The sequence below is a fragment of the Ambystoma mexicanum genome, chromosome 11, assembly GCF_040938575.1.
Source record: "Ambystoma mexicanum isolate Mex_15411 chromosome 11, UKY_AmexF1_1, whole genome shotgun sequence".
NCBI lineage: Eukaryota > Metazoa > Chordata > Amphibia > Caudata > Ambystomatidae > Ambystoma > Ambystoma mexicanum.
Genome location: NC_090934.1, coordinates 1,485,660,284 through 1,485,683,181, shown reverse-complemented (window position 1 = coordinate 1,485,683,181; position 22,898 = coordinate 1,485,660,284). Strand labels below are relative to the sequence as shown.

Below are 22,898 nucleotides of genomic sequence, written 5' to 3'. Positions count from 1 at the left end.
GGTTACAGGTAAGGGGGCAGGGGTAATAGAGGTGCTGGGATGGATAGGGAAAGCAGGGAAGGGTGGGATCTCCAGAGGGTGTACACCCATGTTGTTACAGGCAAGGGTGCAGGGGTAATAGAGGTGCTGGGATGGATAGGGAAATCATGGAAGCATCAGACCTCCAGTGGGGGTACGCCCATGGGGTTACAGGCAAGGGTGCAGGGGTAATAGAGGTGCTGGGATGGATCGGGAAAGCAGGGAATCATGGAACTGCAGAGGGGTACACCCATGGGGTTACAGGCAAGGGTGCAGGGGTAATAGAGGTGCTGGGATGGATAGGGAAATCAGGGAAGGGTGGGAACTCCAGAGGGGTACACCCATGGGGTTAGAGGCAAGGATGCAGGGGGAATAGAGGTGCTGGGATGGATAGGGAAAGCAGGGAAGGGTGGGAACTCCAGAGGGGTACACCCATGGGGTTACAGGTAAGGGGGCAGGGGTAATAGAGGTGCTGGGACGGATAGGGAAAGCAGGGAAGGGTGGGAACTCCAGAGGGGTACACCCATGGGGTTACAGGCAAGGGTGCAGGGGTAATAGAGGTGCTGGGATGGATAGGGAAATCAGGGAAGCATCAGACCTCCAGTGGGGGTACGCCCATGGGGTTACAGGCAAGGGTGCAGGGGTAATAGAGGTGCTGGGAAGGATAGGGAAATCAGGGAAGCATCAGACCTCCAGAGGGGATACACCCATGGGGTTACAGGCAAGGGTGCAGGGGTAATATAGGTGCTGGGGTGGATAGGGAAAGCAGAAAAGCGTGGGAACACCAGAGGGTGTACACCCATGGGGTTACAGGCAAGGGTGCAGGGGTAAAAGAGGTGCTGGGATGGATTGGGAAAGCAGGGAAGCGTGGGAACTCCAGAGGGGGTACACCCATGGTGTTACAGGCAAGGGTGCAGGGTTAATAGAAGTGCTGGGATGGACAGGGAAAGCAGGGAAGGGTGGGAACTCGAGAGGGGTACACCCATGGGGTTACAGGGAAAGGTACAGGGGTAATAGAGGTGCTGGGATAGATCGGGAAAGCAGGGAAGGGTGGGAAGTCCAGAGGGGGTACACCCATGGTGTTTCAGGCATGGGTGCAGGGTTAATAGAGGTGCTGGGATGGATTGGGAAAGCCGGGAAGGGTGGGATCTCCAGAGGGGTTACACCCATGGGGTTACAGGCAAGGATGCAGGGGTAATAGAGGTGCTGGGATGGATAGGGAAAGCAGGGAAGGGTGGGAACTCCAGAGGGGTACACCCATGGGGTTACAGGTAAGGGGGCAGGGGTAATAGAGGTGCTGGGATGGATAGGGAAAGCAGGGAAGGGTGGGATCTCCAGAGGGTGTACACCCATGTTGTTACAGGCAAGGGTGCAGGGGTAATAGAGGTGCTGGGATGGACAGGGAAATCAGGGAAGCAGCAGACCCCCAGAGGGGGTACGCCCATGGTGTTACAGGCAAGGGTGCAGGGGTAATAGAGGTGCTGGGATGGACAGGGAAATCAGGGAAGCAGCAGACCCCCATAGGGGGTACGCCCATGGTGTCACAGGCAAGGGTGCAGGGGTAATAGAGGTGCTGGGATGGATCGGGAAAGCAGGGAAGCATGGAACTGCAGAGGGGTACACCCATGGGGTTACAGGCAAGGGTGCAGGGGTAATAGAGGTGCTGGGATGGATAGGGAAATCAGGGAAGCATCAGACCTCCAGAGGGGGTACGCCCATGGGGTTACATGCAAGGGTGCAGGGGTAATAGAGGTGCTGGGAAGGATAGGGAAATCAGGGAAGCATCAGACCTCCAGAGGGGATACACCCAGGGGGTTACAGGCAAGGGTGCAGGGGTAATATAGGTGCTGGGGTGGATAGGGAAAGCAGAAAAGCGTGGGAACTCAGGAGGGGGTACACCCATGGGGTTACAGGCAAGGGTGCAGGGGTAATAGAGGTGCTTGGATAGATCGGGAAAGCAGGGAAGGGTGGGAAGTCCAGAGGGGGTACACCGATGGTGTTTCAGGCATGGGTGCAGGGGTAATAGAGGTGCTGGGATGGAGTGGGAAAGCCGGGAAGGATGGGATCTTCAGAGGGGTTACACCCATGGGGTTACAGGCAAGGATGCAGGGGTAATAGAGGTGCTGGGATGGATAGGGAAAGCAGGGAAGGGTGGGAACTCCAGAGGGGTACACCCATGGGGTTACAGGTAAGGGGGCAGGGGTAATAGAGGTGCTGGGATGGATAGGGAAAGCAGGGAAGGGTGGGATCTCCAGAGGGTGTACACCCATGTGGTTACAGGCAAGGGTGCAGGGGTAATAGAGGTGCTGGGATGGACAGGGAAAGCAGGGAGGCGTGGGAACTCCAGAGGGGGTACACCCATAAGGTTACAGGCAAGGGTGCAGGGGTAATAGAGGTGCTGGGATGGATAGGGAAATCAGGGAAGCAGCAGACCCCCAGAGGGGGTACGCCCATGGTGTTACAGGCAAGGGTGCAGGGGTAATAGAGGTGCTGGGATGGACAGGGAAAGCAGGGAAGGGTGGGAACTCGAGAGGGGTACACCCATGGGGTTACAGGGAAAGGTACAGGGGTAATAGAGGTGCTGGGATAGATCGGGAAAGCAGGGAAGGGTGGGAACTCGAGAGGGGTACACCCATGGTGTTTCAGGCATGGGTGCAGGGTTAATAGAGGTGCTGGGATGGATTGGGAAAGCCGGGAAGCGTGGGAACTCCAGAGGGGGTACACCCATGGGGTTACAGGCAAGGGTGCAGGGGTAATAGAGGTGCTGGGATGGACAGGGAAAGCAGGGAAGGGTGGGAACTCGAGAGGGGTACACCCATGGGGTTACAGGGAAAGGTACAGGGGTAATAGAGGTGCTGGGATGGGCAGGGAAAGCAGGGAAGGGTGGGAACCCCCGAGGGGGATAAAGGGTGAGTGGAGGGATCAGTGTTCTGTGAAGATGAGGATCTCCAGGTCCTCTGGGAAGTGTAGGATGGGGTGGGGGGGGTGACTCTTATCTGCTTTGGCAACTTGTTACAGAGACAGGAAATAGAGCTGGACAAGGCCTTCTCCTGTCATTCAGGGTAAAGGTCTTTCCTCTTTAGAGTTTCCACATTCTTGGTGTTCTATGAAAAAGCATCAGAGACTCCTTCTGGGTCTAGCGGAGTAAAGTACATTTTCATATTCTGAGCATCTCGAAAGGACCTTCATTTTCCAGAGCCCGACTCTTCACGTTCACCCTTTCTGAACATCCACACCATTCCTCCATCATCAGGAGTCCAGAAGGGAATCTTAAACCTGAGCTAAGCAATGTGTTCTGCCTGATGCTTCCAGCTCCGTCCACCTCTGATGAGACGGACACAGCCTTGAGTCAACGGGTTCAGCTTCTAAGGAGGCCAGCAACGCCTTGCTTTCCTTCATGGTTTCTCTGAATGCCATGGGTGGCCTAACAGGAACATCTAGAAGGACATCGTTTGGATGTCCCACTGGGAGTACCACCTCCTATCTCCTTCTCTCTACCCTTAACCCACCCATGACACTCACTGGCTGTAAATCTGCCCCCAATTTTCTCGGATGAAGTCCCAGGCAAGACTTTGTCCAACGGCGTTCCTGGCAATGGAATTGATGGTAGTAGCAGCATCTTGCGTCCGGATCTTTGTGGAATCCAAGGTGTACTCAAGATACCTAAAACAAGAACAAAAAATGTAAAGAGCTCATAATTGTAAATAGGGAAGTCGCCCTCAAAAGACAGAACAGAAGGTCTGAGCTGTTACCAGTTCTCCTGTTATTTATTTACACACTCATGCATTTGCTCTGCAGAGAATAAACCGAGTCACGTGTTCAGATTCATCACAGATGGTTGGACCATGAGGATTCATTCAATGGTTAACTCAATGCCATTGGTTGGCACAGGACATTGGCCTGTCCCGAAATGGCCAAGCGGTGGGCCTGGTTCATCCTTGGAAGGGATTATGGTCCTATTAGTGACCTGGACAGAGAGACAGAGTCCAGATAAGATAAAGTCCTCTTTAAAGGGACACTTTTGACGGCACTCTTAACATTTGACAGGGAACACGGGATACCCACCTGCTGTGGCAGTGCAAGCCAGAGGTGGAAAGACTGGACTCAAGTGGTTTTCCTTGATGCTCCTACTGTGCGCATTAATGTGACATGGCGCAACCTTAGGTACCGGCCTAACTTAACAGTTACATGTGAAAAGGATGTTTTTTAAATGCAACTCTCAGCTAGAACTCTGCACTGTTTTCTAAACGTTATGTTCCCTGCTTCCTGCTTTTAGGATATTTTAGATAAGGCAGAAATTCCAGACCCACGATCCATGAATACTGTTCTTTCAGCCAATGAAGTTCAAAATGCTCCTTTGTTTCTGAGTTTTGAGAATGAAGTGCTGTAAGGATAGAGGAGAACGACTCTGACACAAAGATGGCATGTGTGGGACTATAGACATTTATTAGTAAAAGTAAAGCAAGAGAAAATCTATCTTTCATTATTTCTAAGAGCGTTTCCTTGCCTCAACAAAAGATCTACGGTGTCTGTCAGGATGTCCACCGTCCTGTGTCAAGAACACCCTTCTTCTGGCTGGCCCTTACACTGTAAACTAATAAATAACGAAGCACTGTGCTGATCCCATGAGAAGGCCTCCCTTCTCCTGCGTTCATTCGTAAACAACCTGGCAGAATGACTCCTTTTACCAGGTCCCAAAGTTCAAAATAATAGGTACTTCATAAGCCAGGAGAACGCCTCCCGTCCCCCGAAGATTGGTCTCTGTCTCAAATGATCCAGGGGAATGACTCCCCAGGCTTGTTGGACCTTCCTCATGGTCCATGTTACCAGAAGAAAGACTCCCTTCGCCTGGTAGTTATGATACAGTCTCCTACAACCAGGGGGAATGACTCTCTTCCCCTGGTCTTCTCTTCCGTAGGTTTCACATTTACAATTGCCAACTCTGAGTGTTATGAGGCTCCATAACCCTGGTCTCTTTCTCCTTCTTCTTTGGCTTGGCCAACTTAGTTCACATCCCTGCCAAGTACTGCCACGAAGAAGATGCCTCATATTGCTCTCTTGGATTGGGTCCTTGACCCTGGTTTCTCTTCGTCTTTGCCTTGGCCCACTTGGTTCTCTTGTCTGCCTAGTACTGCCACGAGGAAGATGCCTCATATTGCTCTCTTGGATTGGGTCCTTGACCCTGGTTTCTCTTCTTCTTTGCCTTGGCCCACTTGGTTCACTTCTCTGCCAAGTACTGCAACGAGGAAGATGACTCGTATTGCTCTCTTGGATTGGGTCCTTGACCCTGGTTTCTCTTCTTCTTTGCCTTGGCCCACTTGGTTCACTTCTCTGCCAAGTACTGCAACGAGGAAGATGACTCGTATTGCTCTCTTGGATTGGGTCCTTGACCCTGGTTTCTCTTCGTCTTTGCCTTGGCCCACTTGGTTCTCTTGTCTGCCTAGTACTGCCACGAGTAAGATGCCTCATATTGCTCTCTTGGATTGGGTCCTTGACCTTTGTTTCTCTTCTTCTTTGCCTTGGCCCACTTGGTTCACTTCTCTGCCAAGTACTGCCACGAGGAAGAGGATTTGTCTCACTGTCTTGGGTTGGCTCCTCAACCCCAGTTTCTCTTCCTCTTTCATTGTGTCCCTTTGGATGCCTCGCTTGACATGAGGAAGATGTTCCTGCTCGTAATCCAGGTACAGGGTTTGTGCTTCATGCACCTTTTGGACCCTACCGGTCCCTGCATCTTTCCCGTTATCTTGTCTGCACCCGGGATGTATGGCCGGTTCTTCCTGGGGTCCTTCTCCTGTTCAGAGTGGTGCACAGGCTTCTCTGCATCTCAGTCCCTTTGCCTTGTGGATCTCCTGCCGAGCCATTGGAGTGACGGTAGGGACGCTGCTACCAGCATTCGCATCACTGACTGTCAGCCTCCTGGTACCATCTGGACACCATTAGGTAAAGGAATCCCGTTGTCTTCTTGACTTTAGGAGTAGACTGCTATTGGCTCCTTTCAGGCCTTCTCCACGTCCCCTTCATGCTTCCCAGGCTTCACGGGTTCCCGTCCTGGGAGGCTGTATCCATTTCAGGCAGTCGTTCTTTGATCTTTATCGCATAAGTGGGACCACGCCTCCGTGGAAGTCTATATCCCTGAAATTCCTTCTTACTATGGTTTTTCATTGCTCCTTTGTCCAACCTCATCTTAGTACTTGGGATAGCTATGTTACTGATGTTTTTCTTCATCTCAGTACTTTCCAGGACTTTGAGATAGTTTACTTTACAACAACACATAGACTTGGGGCCTCATTACATGGACGGCGGTGGACCAAGGTGCTATTAGCACCTTGGTCCATGCCGGTAAAATACCGGCATCGCCTTGGAGGAAAGGGGAATTACCGCCCTATTCCAAGGTTGGTGGGGCGGTAATTCCCCCTTCCCCCATTGCCTTTCCCCATTCCCATTTTTGCCCCATAGGGCATAATGGGAATGGGGAAGGTGCTAATTATGGCACCGCAAATTGCGGTACCGTAATTAGCTCCCTGGTTCCTTTGCGGGTTGGTTTTTAACGCCTGCAAAAAGCACGAGTTAAAGTCTCCAACCTGCAAAGGGACCTCGTAGTAAGGCGGTAAGGGTTAACAGTCACCGGTACCATTAACGGTGACCGTTAACCCTTACCGCTGTCCGTGTCATGAGGCCCTTGGTGTCTACACAGAGATTAGCAGTGAAAGAAGAGGCTAGCGTGTGTGTGGGTGCAATGTTCCTATAAGGGCTACAGCTTAGATGGTCGACCTTCTGCCCAGGGGGGAGTCCCTCCCCATGAGATCTTCCCTCATTATACCAACATCCGTGGGACCATTGGATAGCAGCCTCACCTCCCTACCCTCATGGGACGGGGTGACAGCATGTAGTGTGAACCGTCACAGTGTGCTGTGGCTTTCTATTACAAACAATTTCTCACTGCCCCATCTGGTAAAGAAGTCGGTAGGACTCTGAGCATTAATCCTTTGAGGTATCTTGAGTTAGTTGAATAAAAAGTATCAAAACCTGCTTCTTGTGTGATTTTAAAATTGGACTAAGGCAGCGTTAAAGCTTTCTGTGCATAGAAAAGTCAATACATTGGGATTTTGTATATGCATTGTCAGCCATTCACCACTGGACAGCCATTGCCACAGGCTCTGATAGGGCTGTCATTTGCTCTTGTACACCTCATATAAGAGTTATTGGCATTCGAGGACCAAGTGTGCGTGCCATTGCCAGGAATTGCGGTCACACTTCCAGGTGCTCATACCATTGACCACCAGGTTTGAAGAGGGGATTGAAATGTAAAGAAGGCTTTTGCTACCACAGCACACCTGGAACCCGCTACCGCTGCACTGGGGAGCATTGTGTTATCCCTATGCAGCTTGCCACAGCACCTCTGCACTCCTCTGCCCCTGCATTGGGGAGCATTGTGTTATCCCTATGCAGCTTGCCACAGCACCTCTGCACTCCTCTGCCCCTGCTTTGGGGAGCATTGTGTTATCCCTATGCAGCTTGCCACAGCACCTCTGCACTCCTCTGCCCCTGCATTGGGGAACATTGTGTTATCCCTATGCAGCTTGCCACAGCACCTCTGCACTCCTCTGCCCCTGCATTGGGGAACATTGTGTTATCCCTATGCAGCTTGCCACAGCACCTCTGCACCCCTCTGCCCCTGCATTGGGGAACATTGTGTTATCCCTATGCAGCTTGCCACAGCACCTCTGCACTCCTCTGCCCCTGCATTGGGGAGCATCGTGTTATCCCTATGCAGCTTGCCACAGCACCTCTGCACTCCTCTGCCCCTGCATTGGGGAACATCGTGTTATCCCTATGCAGCTTGCCACAGCACCTCTGCACTCCTCTGCCCCTGCATTGGGGAACATTGTGTTATCCCTATGCAGCTTGCCACAGCACCTCTGCACCCCTCTGCCCCTGCATTGGGGAACATTGTGTTATCCCTATGCAGCTTGCCACAGCACCTCTGCACTCCTCTGCCCCTGCATTGGGGAACATTGTGTTATCCCTATGCAGCTTGCCACAGCACCTCTGCACCCCTCTGCCCCTGCATTGGGGAGCATTGTGTTATCCCTATGCAGCTTGTCACAGTACGCCTGCACCCCTCTGCCCCTGCATTGGGGAACATTGTGTTATCCCTATGCAGCTTGCCACAGCACCTCTGCACCCCTCTGCCCCTGCTTTGGGGAGCATTGTGTTATCCCTATGCAGCTTGCCACAGCACCTCTGCACTCCTCCTGCCCCTGCATTGGGGAACATTGTGTTATCCCTATGCAGCTTGCCACAGCACCTCTGCACTCCTCTGCCCCTGCATTGGGGAACATTGTGTTATCCCTATGCAGCTTGCCACAGCACCTCTGCACTCCTCTGCCCCTGCATTGGGGAGCATTGTGTTATCCCTATGCAGCTTACCACAGCACCTCTACCCCTGCATTGGGGAGCATTGTGTTATCTCTATGCAGCTTGGGGAGCATTGTGTTATCCCTATGCAGCTTGCCACAGCACCTCTGCACCCCTCTGCCCCTGCATTGGGGAGCATTGTGTTATCCCTATGCAGCTTGCCACAGCACCTCTGCACCCCTCTGCCCCTGCATTGGGGAGCCTTGTGTTTAACCCTATGCAGCTTGTCACAGCACCCCTGCACCTCTCTGCCCATCCATTGGGGAGCATTGTGTTATCCCTATGCAGCTTGTCACAGCACTCCTGCACCCCTCCTGCACCTGCATTGGGGAGCATTGTGTTATCCCTATGTAGCTTGTCACGGCACCCCTGCACCCCTCCTGCACCTGCATTGGGGAGCATTGTGTTATCCCTATGCAGCTTGTCACGGCACCCCTCCACCCCTCCTGCACCTGCATTGGGGAGCATTGTGTTATCCCTATGCAGCTTGTCACAGCACCCCTCCACCCCTCCTGCTCCTGCATTGGGGAGCATTGTGTTATCCCTATGCAGCTTGTCACAGCACCTCTGCACCCCTCTGTCCCTACATTGGGGAGCACTGTGCTTATCCCTATCCAGCTTGTCACAGCACCTCTGCACCCCTCTGCAGGAGGCACCCCTGCTCCCCTCGGCCCCTGCATTGGGGAGCCTTGTGCTTATCCCTATACTGCAGAATAGACCTGGAAAGATGCACACAGCACAGGCCGTGTGCATACAGTACTTACCACCTGTACATTTGGCAATCAGTGGCTGGGCTATAAACGAGCCAACACTAGAAATGGGTGAGTGGGCCTTTCCCACGTGGCCACAGGGATCACATGTTTCATCCATGTTATGCACGCTCCCAGTGCACCTGCATGACCTCTGCTCGCCAGTGTGATTGCAGTACACTGAGCAGAGTGATAGGAGGAAGCACGTATGTGCAGAGCATCAGTGTGTCCCGCGCATAGCAGTGCTTGGAAGACTGGCTGATTGCGATCCTGTTAAGTGGATCTCAGTGGCACTGGCGTTGGTACTGAGAACTGTTCGGTGCTGTAAAGGTTTCCACCGGCCTGCACCTCAAGACTCAAGAGCCCATGACGAATGTCAGCACCGAAAAGCGTGCACTGACCTGGTCAGGATCCAGGGCTCCCTGCTGCAGGCCATCGCCTCTCTCAGCTTGTCGGCCTCCGTGGCCACCGTGGCGTTCTGGAACCTCTCCCAGGCGAAGTTCCACTCCTCTTCTCCGCCTCGTGCTATCGCCTGGCAGTAGATGGCGGACCTTAGGTTTGGCGTTATCCTGAAAGATGAAAAACATTAGCGGTCATTAAACTGAGCTCGTGCCACGTGGACAGATGCATTTAACTGCAGGTGAACAAATAAGTCTGGACTTTTATTCTGAAAAGTTTAGCTGTCTGCCTCTCCTGTGGGTTACAAACAGCAGCAACTCTATGCGTCAGTTCTTTATGCAGAAACTATGCAACATCAACTCCATGCATCAGTTCTTTATTCAGAAACTCTATGAAACAGCAACTCTATGCGTCAGTTCTTTATGCAGCAACTCTATGCATCAGTTATTTATAGCAGCAAGCCTATGCAACAGCAACTCTATGCGTCAGCAACTCTATGCGCAGTTCTTTATGCAGAAACTCTATGCACCAGCAACTCTATGCGTCAGTTCTTTATAGCATCAAGTCTATGCAACAGCAACTCTATGCGTCAGTAACTCTATGCACAAGTTCTTTATGCAGCAACTCTATGGGCCTCATTACACGGTAGGCGGTAGGGATTTAACGTTACCAGTAATGAAATACCGGTAACGTTAAATCCCCATGCGAATCACGACCCGACACACCGCTATTAGCGGCACCGCTAAGTACGGTGCCACTAATAGCGGGCAGTACGCGTGCGCGCGACCCACCATCCTGTAATTTACGCCATGCCGTTATTAGCACAGCATCACAAGTTGAGCGGACACACCAATAGCGGCATGGTAAAGCCCCCCAAACCCCTTACCGCCATGGCGCAAATACCAGCATCGCGAACCACACGTTAAGAGAACTGAGCAGTGTTCCCACCTGCCACAGGTGGACACAATCAGCACAGGTGGAGGCAATGGAGACTGTGGCAGCTCAAAAGGAGCACACCACACCCCTTCACACACCCCTTCCAGCAACAAGATGGTTCCAATACTAGCAGCATTACATGGGCTGGAGGACATGATTGCAGCGCAGCTGCAACAACAACAGGCAGCACAAAGAAGACGCAGGGGGAGGAGGAGGAGGGCAAGACCGGCACAGCAAGCACCACCACGGCACCTAATCATACCACAGAGGCACCCACCAATCCCCAGGATCAGAGCCAGTCCATTTAACCTAACCCCTGAGCAGATACACACCCTGTACCGTCTGGACCGGGATACATCACCAGCATCGTGAACATGATACACAACAACATTGTGAGCCTCATAGACATCAGAACTGCCATCCCCCCTCTACTCAAGGTGGTGACTGTGCTCCACTTCCTGGCCACAGGCACCTACCAGCATACAGTGGCCCAGATGCATGGCATCTCCCAACCAGTATTCTCACGCACGCTGAACCAGGTACTCGATGCCCTCCTGAAGCATGCACCTGAACACATAACCATGCCACGGACTGCACAGGAGATTGCAAACACAAAAGTTGGATTCTATTCACTGGCAGGCATCCCAAGTTGCATCGGGGCCATCGACTGTACACATGTGGAATTGGTGGTCCCACATCGCAATGAAGTGGTCTACCGAAACAGGAAGCAATTCCACTCCATCAATGTCCAAATGGTATGTGACGCCAACAAGACAATCACACATTGCTGTGCCCAATTTCCCGGATCAACCCATGACTCCATGGTCCTGCGGAACTCAACTATCCCACGCTACAAGGAGCGACAAACTGCACAACGTTCGTGGCTACTTGGTGAGTAGCAGGGCAAGCACATGGCAGTGTGATTGGGGGGGGGAGAGAAACATACTCCAACGGGGTGTGATTGGGGGGGGAGAGATACATACTCCAACTGGGTGTGATTGGGGGGGGTACATACTTCAACTGGGTGTGATTGGGGGGGATACATACTCCAACTGGGTGTGATTGGGGGGGAGATACATACTCCAACTGGGTGTGATTGGGGGGGAGATACATACTCCAACTGGGTGTGATTGGGTGGGTGGGAGAGATACATACACCAACTGGGTGTGATTGGGGGGGTGGAAGAGATACATACTCCAACTGGGTGTGATTGGGGGGGTGGGAGAGATACATACTCCAACTGGGTGTGATTGGGGGGGTACATACTCCAACTGGGTGTAGCTTGTCAGCTGTCTAGGAAATGCACATGCAGATGTACGCCAATGTCCATCTGGGAAGGCCGCAACATACTACAGATGAACCGACATGCAAGTATGAGCTACGCTACACACCAGAAATTCCAGGTCTAGTAGCATCAAACATCCATTCACATACACATTGCACAACAGTGTATGCCACAAAATGGCCAGATTCCATACGTGCCATGAAGATAGTCGTCTGGAATCAGTCCAGCATAACATCAATAATGCAATGTGCCGTATGATGCATTCTAAAGGATCAGCCCTAGCCATACACTTTGCATTTCACCACGCACCTTTACCACCACTGAAGTGATGCCTCACTGCATGGCAACATCTATGTTGGAATGGCAGTACAACAACAGTGAGGAACAAAATCTGCCTGGGCCCAGGGACACCTAAGACCTCGCCTCACCCAGGACATGTCAATTACTGTTGTAGACAGTAATGGGGCATGTCTACTTGCAGGGTCGAGCTCACCCTTGCACATTGCTGTCACACAGACCATCTGCGTGTATGCCATTGACTGTGTACTGGAATCCCTATGCAATGTCAATTTGTGTGATATGAACAGGCTGCTCTGCAGGTGAACAGTAACAGGACCCCATTCGTTCTCCCATACTGGTGATGCCGGCTATCCCCTGAAGAGCTGGCTCCTCACACCTGTACGGAACCCACAGAACAGGCACGAAGAGGAATACAAACGTGCACATACCCGTAACCGCATCGTGATCGAACAGACTTTTGGCCTTTTGAAATCACGGTTTAGGTGCATTAGCAGGTCTGGTGGCGCTCTCCTGTATGGCCATGAGAAAGTGGCCAAGATCACCATGGCATGTGTCATGCTGCACAATATGTGTATCAGACGGAATGTGCCACTGCTCCCTGACGTTGAAATAGAAGCACCTGATGAGGATGATGAAGCTGATGAGGACGGAGGTGAAGGGGATGCAGGACATGCAAGAGGGGATGGCCAGGAGGGACGTGCTGTGAGACAGCATCTGATCAACCAAATATTCTGAGGGACATATTTTGGTACTGTCACATGGACATGGGTAGTGATGCACTGGTGTATGTTTAGAAGTACGCAATGAACACTGTCTCCAATAAAGTACACAAACACAATGAAGATGTCCAAGCCTGTGTTTTGATTAGACACCAGTGTATTAAGTAATGGAAAGATAAAAAAGTGCATGTCCCCAAACATCCCACCACCCTTCCCCCCACCCCCCACAACAGACCCATAACACCCTTCCCCCCACCCCCCACAACAGACCCATAACACCCTTCCCGCTACCCCCCACAACAGACCCATAACACCCTTCCCCCACCCCCCACAACAGACCCATAACACCCTTCCCCCTACCCCCCACAACAGACCCATAACACCCTTCCCCCCACCCCCCACAACAGACCCATAACACCCTTCCCCCCACCCCCCACAACAGACCCATAACACCCTTCCCCCAACCCCCCACAACAGACCCATAACACCCTACCCCCCACCCCCCACAACAGACCCATGACACCCTTCCCCCCACCCCCCACAACAGTTCCTCATGTGTCTGCCATGTTTGCGTTGGCCCATGCACGCAGAGGACTCGCCATTAACCCCCTATTGGCCATTGTCTGTAGCAGCATTTGGAGGATGGCCAGACGTGCTCCTGGTGGTGCGTGTTGAGCGGCGGAGGGGGCTTGTCTGTGTTGACCCGGCAGATGACGATGGGGCAGACTGTCCTGGTTTTGAGAAGTGGCGGTCCATTGTGTCGGCTATGCGAGCAAGGACCTCCCTGAGCCTGGATATCTCGTCACACAGCCTGTCAGTACAGGCGTCCATCCTCTCAGTGGAGTGCCTTGGCGTCTCCACAATATCCTCCCTGAGATGGGCAGCCTCCTCAACATGCTGGCCCACCAGCACAGTCAGTTCCTGTTGACGCTGCAGGATGGTGGGCAGATGGAGGGCAGTGCTGGGTGATGGTGCACTGGATGCTGTGCCCTCAGATGCATCCATTGCAGCAGGTGAAGCCACCATGGGGGACATTATGGCTGGATTGTTGTCCTCAACAGTAACATCAGACCCAGGTGTCTGGAATGGTGCTGGCTCTGGGATTCTAGGGGGGCTTGGGGTGTGCATCTCCATTGGGCCAACTATAGTGTCCTCAGGATCAGATAGGGGGGCAGTGGCGGCTGCCTCTCCAGCGGAGCTTGCCGCAGCTGATGGTGGGCCCTCGGTGGCTGGTATTGGTGGCTGTGGGTTCACCTCCGGTGGTGGGGCTGCAGTTTGTGGTGCAGCTACTTCTGCCCTGGCAGTGGATCTCCTACGATGTTTCACACTCATCAGCTGTGACCTTCCCCCCTTGCCCCTTGATGTTGTGGGGGTGTCCTCCGAGTCCTGTGCCTTTGGCCTCTTACTCGTAGCTGGTGCCTGGGATGCATTTGAGGCATCCTCACCATCTGTATGTGAGCCTGTCAGGGACGAGAAGGGGGATGGCATTGGTTGCGTTTCAATATTCTTAATGCAGAATACATCAATGATGCAGTTGTGGCCATTGGGACTTAGTAGATGTGGATGCAGGTTATGTGCCAGTTCAGTGCCTCATCCATGCATGGTTGTGTTTGGAACTTGTCTCTGGTGATGTGTGCATGTGTGTGTGTTTGGGTCTGACACTGACATGGTGAGGGATGGATGCATGTGTGGATGTGTGGCCATGCATGAGAGGAGTCTGTGCTCACATATGGGGGGAACAGTACATTCCCATCGCATCCTGTCATGTGTACACTCACCTCCATACGAAGTGGTACCCACGCCTAGCTCCATAGTGCCTACTCCCTTAATGGATTCCACAGCGATTAGGTTTCCACAGGTCTCCTCCCATTCTCTAAGTCTGATGGGTGAACCAGCTCCACCTGCACTGGCTATTCGGTGGTTTTCGGCAAGGATGCCCCTCACCCACAGTCTGAGGTCGTCCCACCTTTTCCTGCACTCACGCACAGTACGGGTGCTGGTGCCCACTGCACTGACTTTCACTGCAACTTCTTCCCAGATGGCTTTTTTTTTAAGTAGTGTTGGCCGCCGCATGTCATTGGCAAAAACAACCTCAGTATTCTCAGCCAGGGTCTGGGTCAGCATGTCCAACTCCTCTGCTGTAAATTTTTCTTTGCCCTGCCTGTCAGTGCTTTTCTTGAATGCCTTGAGCATGTTGAAGGTGTCCCGGATGATTTTCAACTGCTAACGACTCCAAACAGGTCCAGGGGGCAGAGGATGGCAATGGATTGTGTTTTTGAAGATGGCCGCCGTGCTCTTTTCCCTTCCTGTGCGATGATGCTATTTCCGGTTCCGCAATTTAACGGTCACCGCTAATTGCGGTGACCGCTATTTGCATGCAGCAGGACGGCGGAGGTGCAATCTGCACTTTCGTCGAGGGCGGTAAGTGACTTTTTTGGGTCTTTACCGCCATGGCGGTAGGGGGTTTACCGGCATGGCGCTATGCTCGTGTCCGCGTACTCGTAATGGTACGTTATTAGCGCCCTCTTGCGAGGGCGGACACGTTGATAGCGCCATGCCGGTATTTTGAGGTTTTTACCACACAACGTGTAATGAGGCCCTATGCCTCAGTTCTTTATAGAAGCAACTCTCTGCGTCAGTTCTTTATGTAGCAACTCTATGCAACAGCAACTCTACACGTCAGTTCTTTATGCAGAAACTCTATGCAACAGCAACTCCATGCATCAGTTCTTTATGCAGTAACTCTATGCGCCAGCAACTCTATGCGTCAGTTCTTTATGCAGAAACTATATATAACAACAACTCTATGTGTCAGTTCTTTATGCAGAAACTCTATGCAACAGCAACTCTATCGGTCAGTTCTTTATGCACAAACTCTATGAAACAGCAACTCTATGCGTCAGTTCTTTATGCAGCAACTCTATGCATCAGTTCTTTATAGCAGCAAGTCTATGCAACAGCAACTTTATGCGTCAGCAACTCTATGCGCTAGTTCTTTATGCAGCAACTCTATGCCTCAGTTCTTTATAGCAGGAACTCTATGCGTCAGTTCTTTATGGAGCAACTCTATGCAACAGCAATTCTATGTGTCAGTTCTTTATGCAGCAACTCTATGCATCAGTTCTTTATAGCAGCAACTCTATGCAACAGCAACTTTATGCATCAGCAACTCTATGCGCAAGTTCTTTATGCAGCAACTCTATGCCTCAGTTCTTTATAGCAGCAACTCTATGCAACAGCAACTCTATGCGTCAGCAACTCTATGCATCAGTTCTTTATGCAGCAACTCTATGCAACAGCAACTGTATGCATCAGTTCTTTATAGCAGCAACTCTATGCAACAGCAACTCTACGCGTCAGCAACTCTATGCGTGAGTTCTTTTTGCAGCAACTCTATGCCTCAATTCTTTATAGCAGCAACTCTGTGCGTCAGTTCTTTATGCAGCAACTCTATGCGTGAGTTCTTTATAGCAGCAACTCTATGCTATGCATGAGCAACTCTATGAGTCAGCAACTCTATGCGTCAGTTCCTTATAGCAGCAACTCTATGCAACAGAAACTCTATGCGTCAGCAACTCTATGCGCGAGTTCTTTATGCTGCAACTCTATGCCTCAGTTCTTTATAGCAGCAACTCTATGCATCAGTTCTTTATAGCAGCAACTCTATGTGTCAGTTCCTTATAGCAGCAACTCTATGCATCAGTTCTTTATAGCAGCAACTCTATGCATCAGCAACTCTATGTGTCAGTTCTTTATAGTAGAAACTCTATGTGTCAGTTCTTTATGCAGCAACTCTATGCGTGAGCAACTCTATGCATCAGTTCTTTATAGCAGCAACTCTATGCGTGAGCAACTCTATGCATCAGTTCTTTATAGCAGCAACTCTATGCATCAGTTCTTTATAGCAGCAACTCTATGCGTCAGTTCTTTATGCAGCAACTCTATGCGTGAGTCTTTATAGCAGCAACTGTATGCGTCAGCAACTGTATGCGTCAGTTCTTTATAGCACAAACTCTATGCGTCAGTTCTTCATAGCAGCAACTCTATGCGCAAGTTCTTTATGCAGCAACTCTATGCGTCATTATAGCAGCGACTCTATGCGTCAGCAATGCTATGCATCAGTTCTTTATTGCAGCAACTGCATGCATCAGTTCTTTATAACAGCAACTCTATGCATCAGCAACACTATGCATCAGTTCTTTATAGAAGCAACTCTATGCATCAGCAACGCTATGCATCAGTTCTTTATAGGTTTTCCCTGAAGAGGCATTTCATTGTGAAACTTGTTTTAATAGTGGTGGCTGCAGTTTAACTATTGCATGGAACATTGAAGGCATTGCTCGGTGTCTGAGGTGCAGCTTTTTCTAAATGGCAGAGAAGTGCTGTCCCTCGATGAAGTGGTCTGTCCTGGAGAGAAAGGTGCTGCTTCAGTGGCGTTGCGGGGGGGGGGGGGATTTGGGCTATAGCCCTGGGGTCTTATGCCTGTACTAGAAGCTCAGGGGCTACTGCCAAAAGGCCACCCAGCCCCGAGTGAGGACAGTCCCGACCTTAGTGCAGCCCCGGATCTTTTCCAGAAATCTTGAATGGACTATTTTGCACATCGCAGATGTAGCATTTTGGGTTTGAGAGGGGCAGAGTACAACACCAGGTTTTGGGGGGCGGGATCAGTGGCGTCGCAAGGAATCACATTTAGGAGGGGCACAGAGGGGGTCAGAGACAAAAGTAGGGGGGCACAGACAAAAGTAAGGGGAGAACAGGGTCACTGCTCGTCTTAGGTGGGGGGCACAAGGGGGGGCACAGGGATTCACAGGGGGGCCCCGCCCCCCCAGGCTCCCGTCTAGTGACGCCACTGGAGAGGTCCACTTAAAACAGTGTGATCTAAACGAACAAAGAATGCCTGTTCGGAGTGTCCACAAACATCCACTGAATGTTGTCATGAAATACCCTCACATTGCCTTGTGCCACCGTATGTGCTGGGACGCCATAATATGCCCGTGTGATGCCACTTAAGAGGAAGCTGCATGTGAAGAAGTGCAGCACTACAATCCAAAAGTCCACAGAAGCTAAAAATACCGACACCCCCCTGCGCCCTTTCAGCCAGGCTCTGCTGGCCGAGCTTCCAGTGCAGTGCGCGTGGTGTGGTCACGTCATACACGCAGGACTGCGAGCAGCGCCACTCCATATGAGTTCAGCCTAAACACAGGGACTGCTTCAGCATTGCACGCCTAATGAGGCCCAACGGGGGATGGCTGCAAACTGCCCTAGGAGTTCCTCTTATTCACAGCCCCGCAGAGCCTCTGTGATTAGGCCCCTGCTTTCATTAGTGTTTGACACAGGCGCGTGTGTTGTTGCTATGCATGATGTGCAAACATGTGCAAACATGCAGTGCCACAAAACACCGCCATTTAAAAAATGTTGTAGTCAGCAGTCTAGAGTTACATTTGTGATTTAATTTACTTTGCAGGAAGCACACTGACAGCCCACGACTATCTTGGATTGAATTCGTGTTCGCCAATCTGCAACACGTGGCAGCACACATGCGGTGAGCACACTTCGGCGAGCACACATGCAGTGCTCAGCTACAGAATCTGTGTGGAAAACACTGCAATTGTTCCTTGCCTGAGTTGAGATGAGGGCTGCAGGGCGGGCCTGGCACAGCAGACTGCTCTGCCAGGGGCTACTTAGCAAACATGTGTCAATCTTCAGCCCCTGAAAGCCTGTGGGAGAACAACGGTACCTACATGTGACATCAGAGGGGTTTAGTAACAGGTGCAAGTAATACAGCCTCAAGATGTCCCCCCATCTAGAAGGATGTTTGCATTACCCTGTAACATGAGCCTCTCGGCTGCTACTAGAGAGACCTATAGTATTTATAAAACCATGCTTTATCTCAGGCCTGTGCAGACGGCTTGCCCCCACACTGCACAATGAATGTCTTCAGCCACATGCAGTGTTGTGTGCCGATGCACTGGCTCGGCAAGGTAATATTCCAGGTCCAAATTCCATTGGGAGAACGGGCACCATATATATTCTTCAAAATGCTGCACAACTGTGGCACCCCCTCTACTAAGAATGAAGATGGTTCAAATAAGCGGTTCTAAACGAGGTTTCCCTCTCAGAAAACTCTGCAGGCACGTTTTAGCTCACGGTACCCGAGTGGGTACCTTCCCAAAGAACAGGTAATTCTGGCCCGGTTAGTTCTTGGTAGAGGGGCTCCCAGACCGCTTTGTGAATGTTTAGGGGCTTGAGGTTTTACCCTAAGTTACCATGGGTAATCCAGACGCGGACCCCTTGCTCACTGTGCATAGAGAGGCACAGCTCCACCTCACCGATGAGGCTCGACTAGGCCGAAACACGTGTCTGGGGTTTGCTGTTGGTACTCTTGTTCAGAGGAGAATTATCTAGCATTTCAGTGCTGGGCTGCCCAAGTGGGTGAGACCAGACTGATGTGCAAATGGGCATTTGCCCTCTGTGAAAGGTACAGTGAGGAAAAACGTGCTCTAGATCCTCCCAGGGGGATAACTACCCAGAGAACAGGTTATTTGGCCGTATTCGTTCTCGGTAATGGGGCTTTGTGATGAATCCTGTGGAGCCCTCACAAAAACCCGACCTAAAGTCTCCTCCAGGGTGGCCAGGGAAAGGCAGCTGCTTCCTGATCCTGACCCTGGTGGTGGTATTAACTGTGAGGATCACCTGGGAGGAGAAGGTATCCAAGGCAACGGGAGGACTCTGTTGGGAGGGACGCAGTATTCGTCTTTCTCAGAGGAGGAAGTGTCAGTGATGCCAGAGTCCATACCAGCTTCTTGTCAGAAGGAGCTTTTCTTTCTTAAGGATAATTATCTTGACGATGATGAAACTGTTACAAGTAATACATTGCGAATAAAAAGCCCCCTTCCAAAATTACGTCCATGAATAAAGGTGAAAACTCCTATGATCAACACGAGAGGGCAATGTTGTTAGAAACCAATATAAAAAACTGTTACCAAAATCCAGAGAATGCCATTAGGAAGCAGTATTTGGTGGACCCTATTGTCAGCGGGAGAGCTGATAGGGGGCAGTGATTTGAACAATCATTGCCTAAACCAAAGAAGAGCAGGAATAGACGAGAACCCTCATCAGTACCTGGTTGGCGCGACAGTGGGAATACAAGAATGGCAGGAAGGCTGCCCTCATGACAGAAGGCATTCAGGAGGAGAAGAACATAACCTGCATTGCATGTGGCAATCAACAGCACCGATGTGTCTCATGTTTTCCCTGAAGAAGTAGTCAAACTTGTTGACCAAATCATAAGACTTTCTGAGTTGTGTGAAGAAAAACTAAACCACGGAAGTAGTTGGTGAGGTAGCAATCATTTTACTGGTCCTGGCAGGGGACTACACCCGGACAAGGGACCTTGTGGCATAGGCCTGGCAGACGAGTGAACCAGGCAGAAGTCATTGAAGTACTGTGGTGTGGTCAAAATGTTTGATGCAGAAGGAGAAGTGGAAAGACCACAAAAACACATTGTGAATAGTTGTGGAATCTTCCTGACAACCCGACACTGCTGATGCAAGGGTTTTGTGAACTGTTTAAGAATCATTCGGACAGAAGCCTTTTTGTTGATCTTGATGATCTGAGATCGAAGATTTGTTGAACATTTTGAACTGTTGGTCAAGTCCAAGTAAGAGACTTCATGGAACGTTGTAGCAAGACGGGATTTCCTTATTCTTTTGAACTATTTGTTGGAATCCTGATTCAATCTGGGGAAGGGAGACTCACCCAGGGTACAAGGAGACTCAGTCACCTGGCCTGGCCTTGAGTATAACTGTTAATTCTGTTGTATCTGAACTGCCATATATTACCTTCTTGAGTTGTTGTATGTACAAGTGTGAGGGACAGAATCCTTTTGTTACAGTGCAGAGGAGCAGCTGCTTGCCTCTGCAGGAAACCCCGCCCCCTACCTCCCATATGTTGGAAGCCTGAGACTGTGCTGGGTTTGAGAGCAGCAGTTGTGCCAATACCGCAACGTATGTTCGAAAGAAGATACCCATTGAGACAACACTATCAAATGCATCCCCGAAGGGATGAAAATTTGAGGGAGGAACTCCCTGAAAGAATATAACAAAAAGAGCAAAGAAAGAATCCTGTGACGTCATAAGAGAGTATGAATGATCTCACAGGATACTGGCTGAAGAGGAGGTATGGATCCTACAGAAACTAATGACAAAGTAAAGAATCGAGTGAACTCTTAAATATGAAAAAGAAGATTACAGGTGCACAAAGTGCTGCAGAGAATCAACCGTTCAATAAATGTACAGATGCTGAAATGCAAGATAGACTACGTTTTCATAGAAGCTGGCCATACATAGTGAATAGAGTGCAAACAAAGCCGCCATTGTATAGGAACTGGACATCGGTATCGTGATTTTTTTGTAAACCAGGACCCATGAAGAAGAAATGGAAAATTGTGTAAAAATAAGCTGAAGCGTGGAGTAATATGGCGAGGTTGTCTGGCCTGGAGTCATGACTAAAGCAGCTAAGGTTGGTTATCTATTGTGAAAAGGAGTGAACATGCAAAGGATGAATCATCTCTTGTTAAGGTGCAAAGAAAGAACACCAAGAGTGCCAAGTTTAATTCATTTAAGACATTTAAAACCTGCAAAATGGACCAAATCATGGTATCCTGTCACGAGATCCATGGATGAAAATAGAGTGGAACTTGGAGTCCTAGAACACGATAGTGAGTGCTCACACTCCCATGTGTTCTCAGAGACAAGGATACTTTGCAAGGCCATGTTCAAAGACAATTTTCATGGCAGAAGGCATGGGCAATGAGCGATGTTGGGCTAATTGGGTGGGGAGGTTGAGTCAGGCCCATCTCCTTGCTCCTGGGTCTGGGCTTACCTGGCGCTAAGTGAACCGAATGCTCCAGACCTGGCACAAGCGTGCCAACCAATTGTAGTTGTCCATATAACGAAGGACCTTATAGTTAAAAAACCAATAAGAAACTGTGTATCTGATGTTCCTGAAGATGATGTGTTTTAGAGGTGGGCATATATTGTTGAGCCTGACAGTGGGCAGCCAATCATAATCACAGTTCCTACATATGTGTACTTAGATGTTACCCTTAAGCCTATCCCGATCCCCAGTAGGTTTTTCATTATTTGCCATGTAGTATGACCTCACCTCTGATGTATTTTTAATATATAAGCATGTTGTTCTGGAAAGATCGCTCAGAGAAATCAAGCGTCTGTCCGTTGATGTTTGTTGGAACTCCCTGCTTTAGACAATTGTTAATAAAACAGGACGCTGCCATCTTCCTGAGTTGGTTCTGTTATTTGGACTCTTATACTTTGGGAACCCATCCATTGCATACACGTTCCTAGAGGGCTATAAGCTTAAGCGTGTTTGTTTTAGTTTATTTTAGGCTAGGAAATCCTCGTCAGGGTCGGGATAGTGAGGCGTTTATCAAATCCTTTTTATCAAATCCTTTTTGAGTTTTATAAAATAGTATTTTTTTGAAAAACCTTCACAAAGTTGTCCGCTTCACATTTTTGACCCCTCAAAGGCTCCCAGACCTCTCAGACAAGGTTCTTTGAGGGCCGCGCCATTTTCCTCATACATCACAGTAGTATGGTTCCGGGCTAGCCGTGATTGGACGAGCCTTGCCACTGACTTAACGCTGGATCGAGCTGGAGGTGGCCCCTTGTGGCTCTTCCAGCTCGTCATTATGACGTCAGCTTTCAAAAAGACGAGTGATACAGGGCAAGCATTAGTGAACCAGTTCCCAAAATGACAAAAGATTCAGTACCGGAGCACAGACCCCGCCTTTTTACAGCAGCGTTATGGCCGCTCTGAAGGTTTAAGCAATGCATTCAGAAGTGCACAGAAGCATCCTAGTGGACCCTCCGCCCCCCCATCCCCCGCTCTTACAGTTTGCATCCTGAAACACAGATCTGCGAATCAGAAAAGGTCAGTTATTCCAAACACTTATCGTCTAACACGATTCTCTAACACTTGTATATAGCAGAAACTATGTCAGCGAGACCGACTAAGGGCCGGCAGCATATACTAATCGGATATTGTCACCGGAGA

General features: G+C 50.4%; 1 protein-coding gene across 1 annotated transcript in view; it reads right to left on the bottom strand.

The window, feature by feature from the left end:
- LOC138504877 (aminopeptidase Ey-like) overlaps positions 1-22,898 on the bottom strand; it is a 170,436-nt gene that overhangs the window by 14,976 nt on the left and 132,562 nt on the right. Inside the window, exons 17-18 of the mRNA XM_069625289.1 lie at positions 9,587-9,754; positions 3,541-3,681 (exon numbers count right to left, since the gene is read on the bottom strand). Of these exons, the coding sequence (XP_069481390.1) occupies positions 3,541-3,681; positions 9,587-9,754 (309 nt within the window). The remainder of the gene's footprint in view (positions 1-3,540; positions 3,682-9,586; positions 9,755-22,898) is intronic.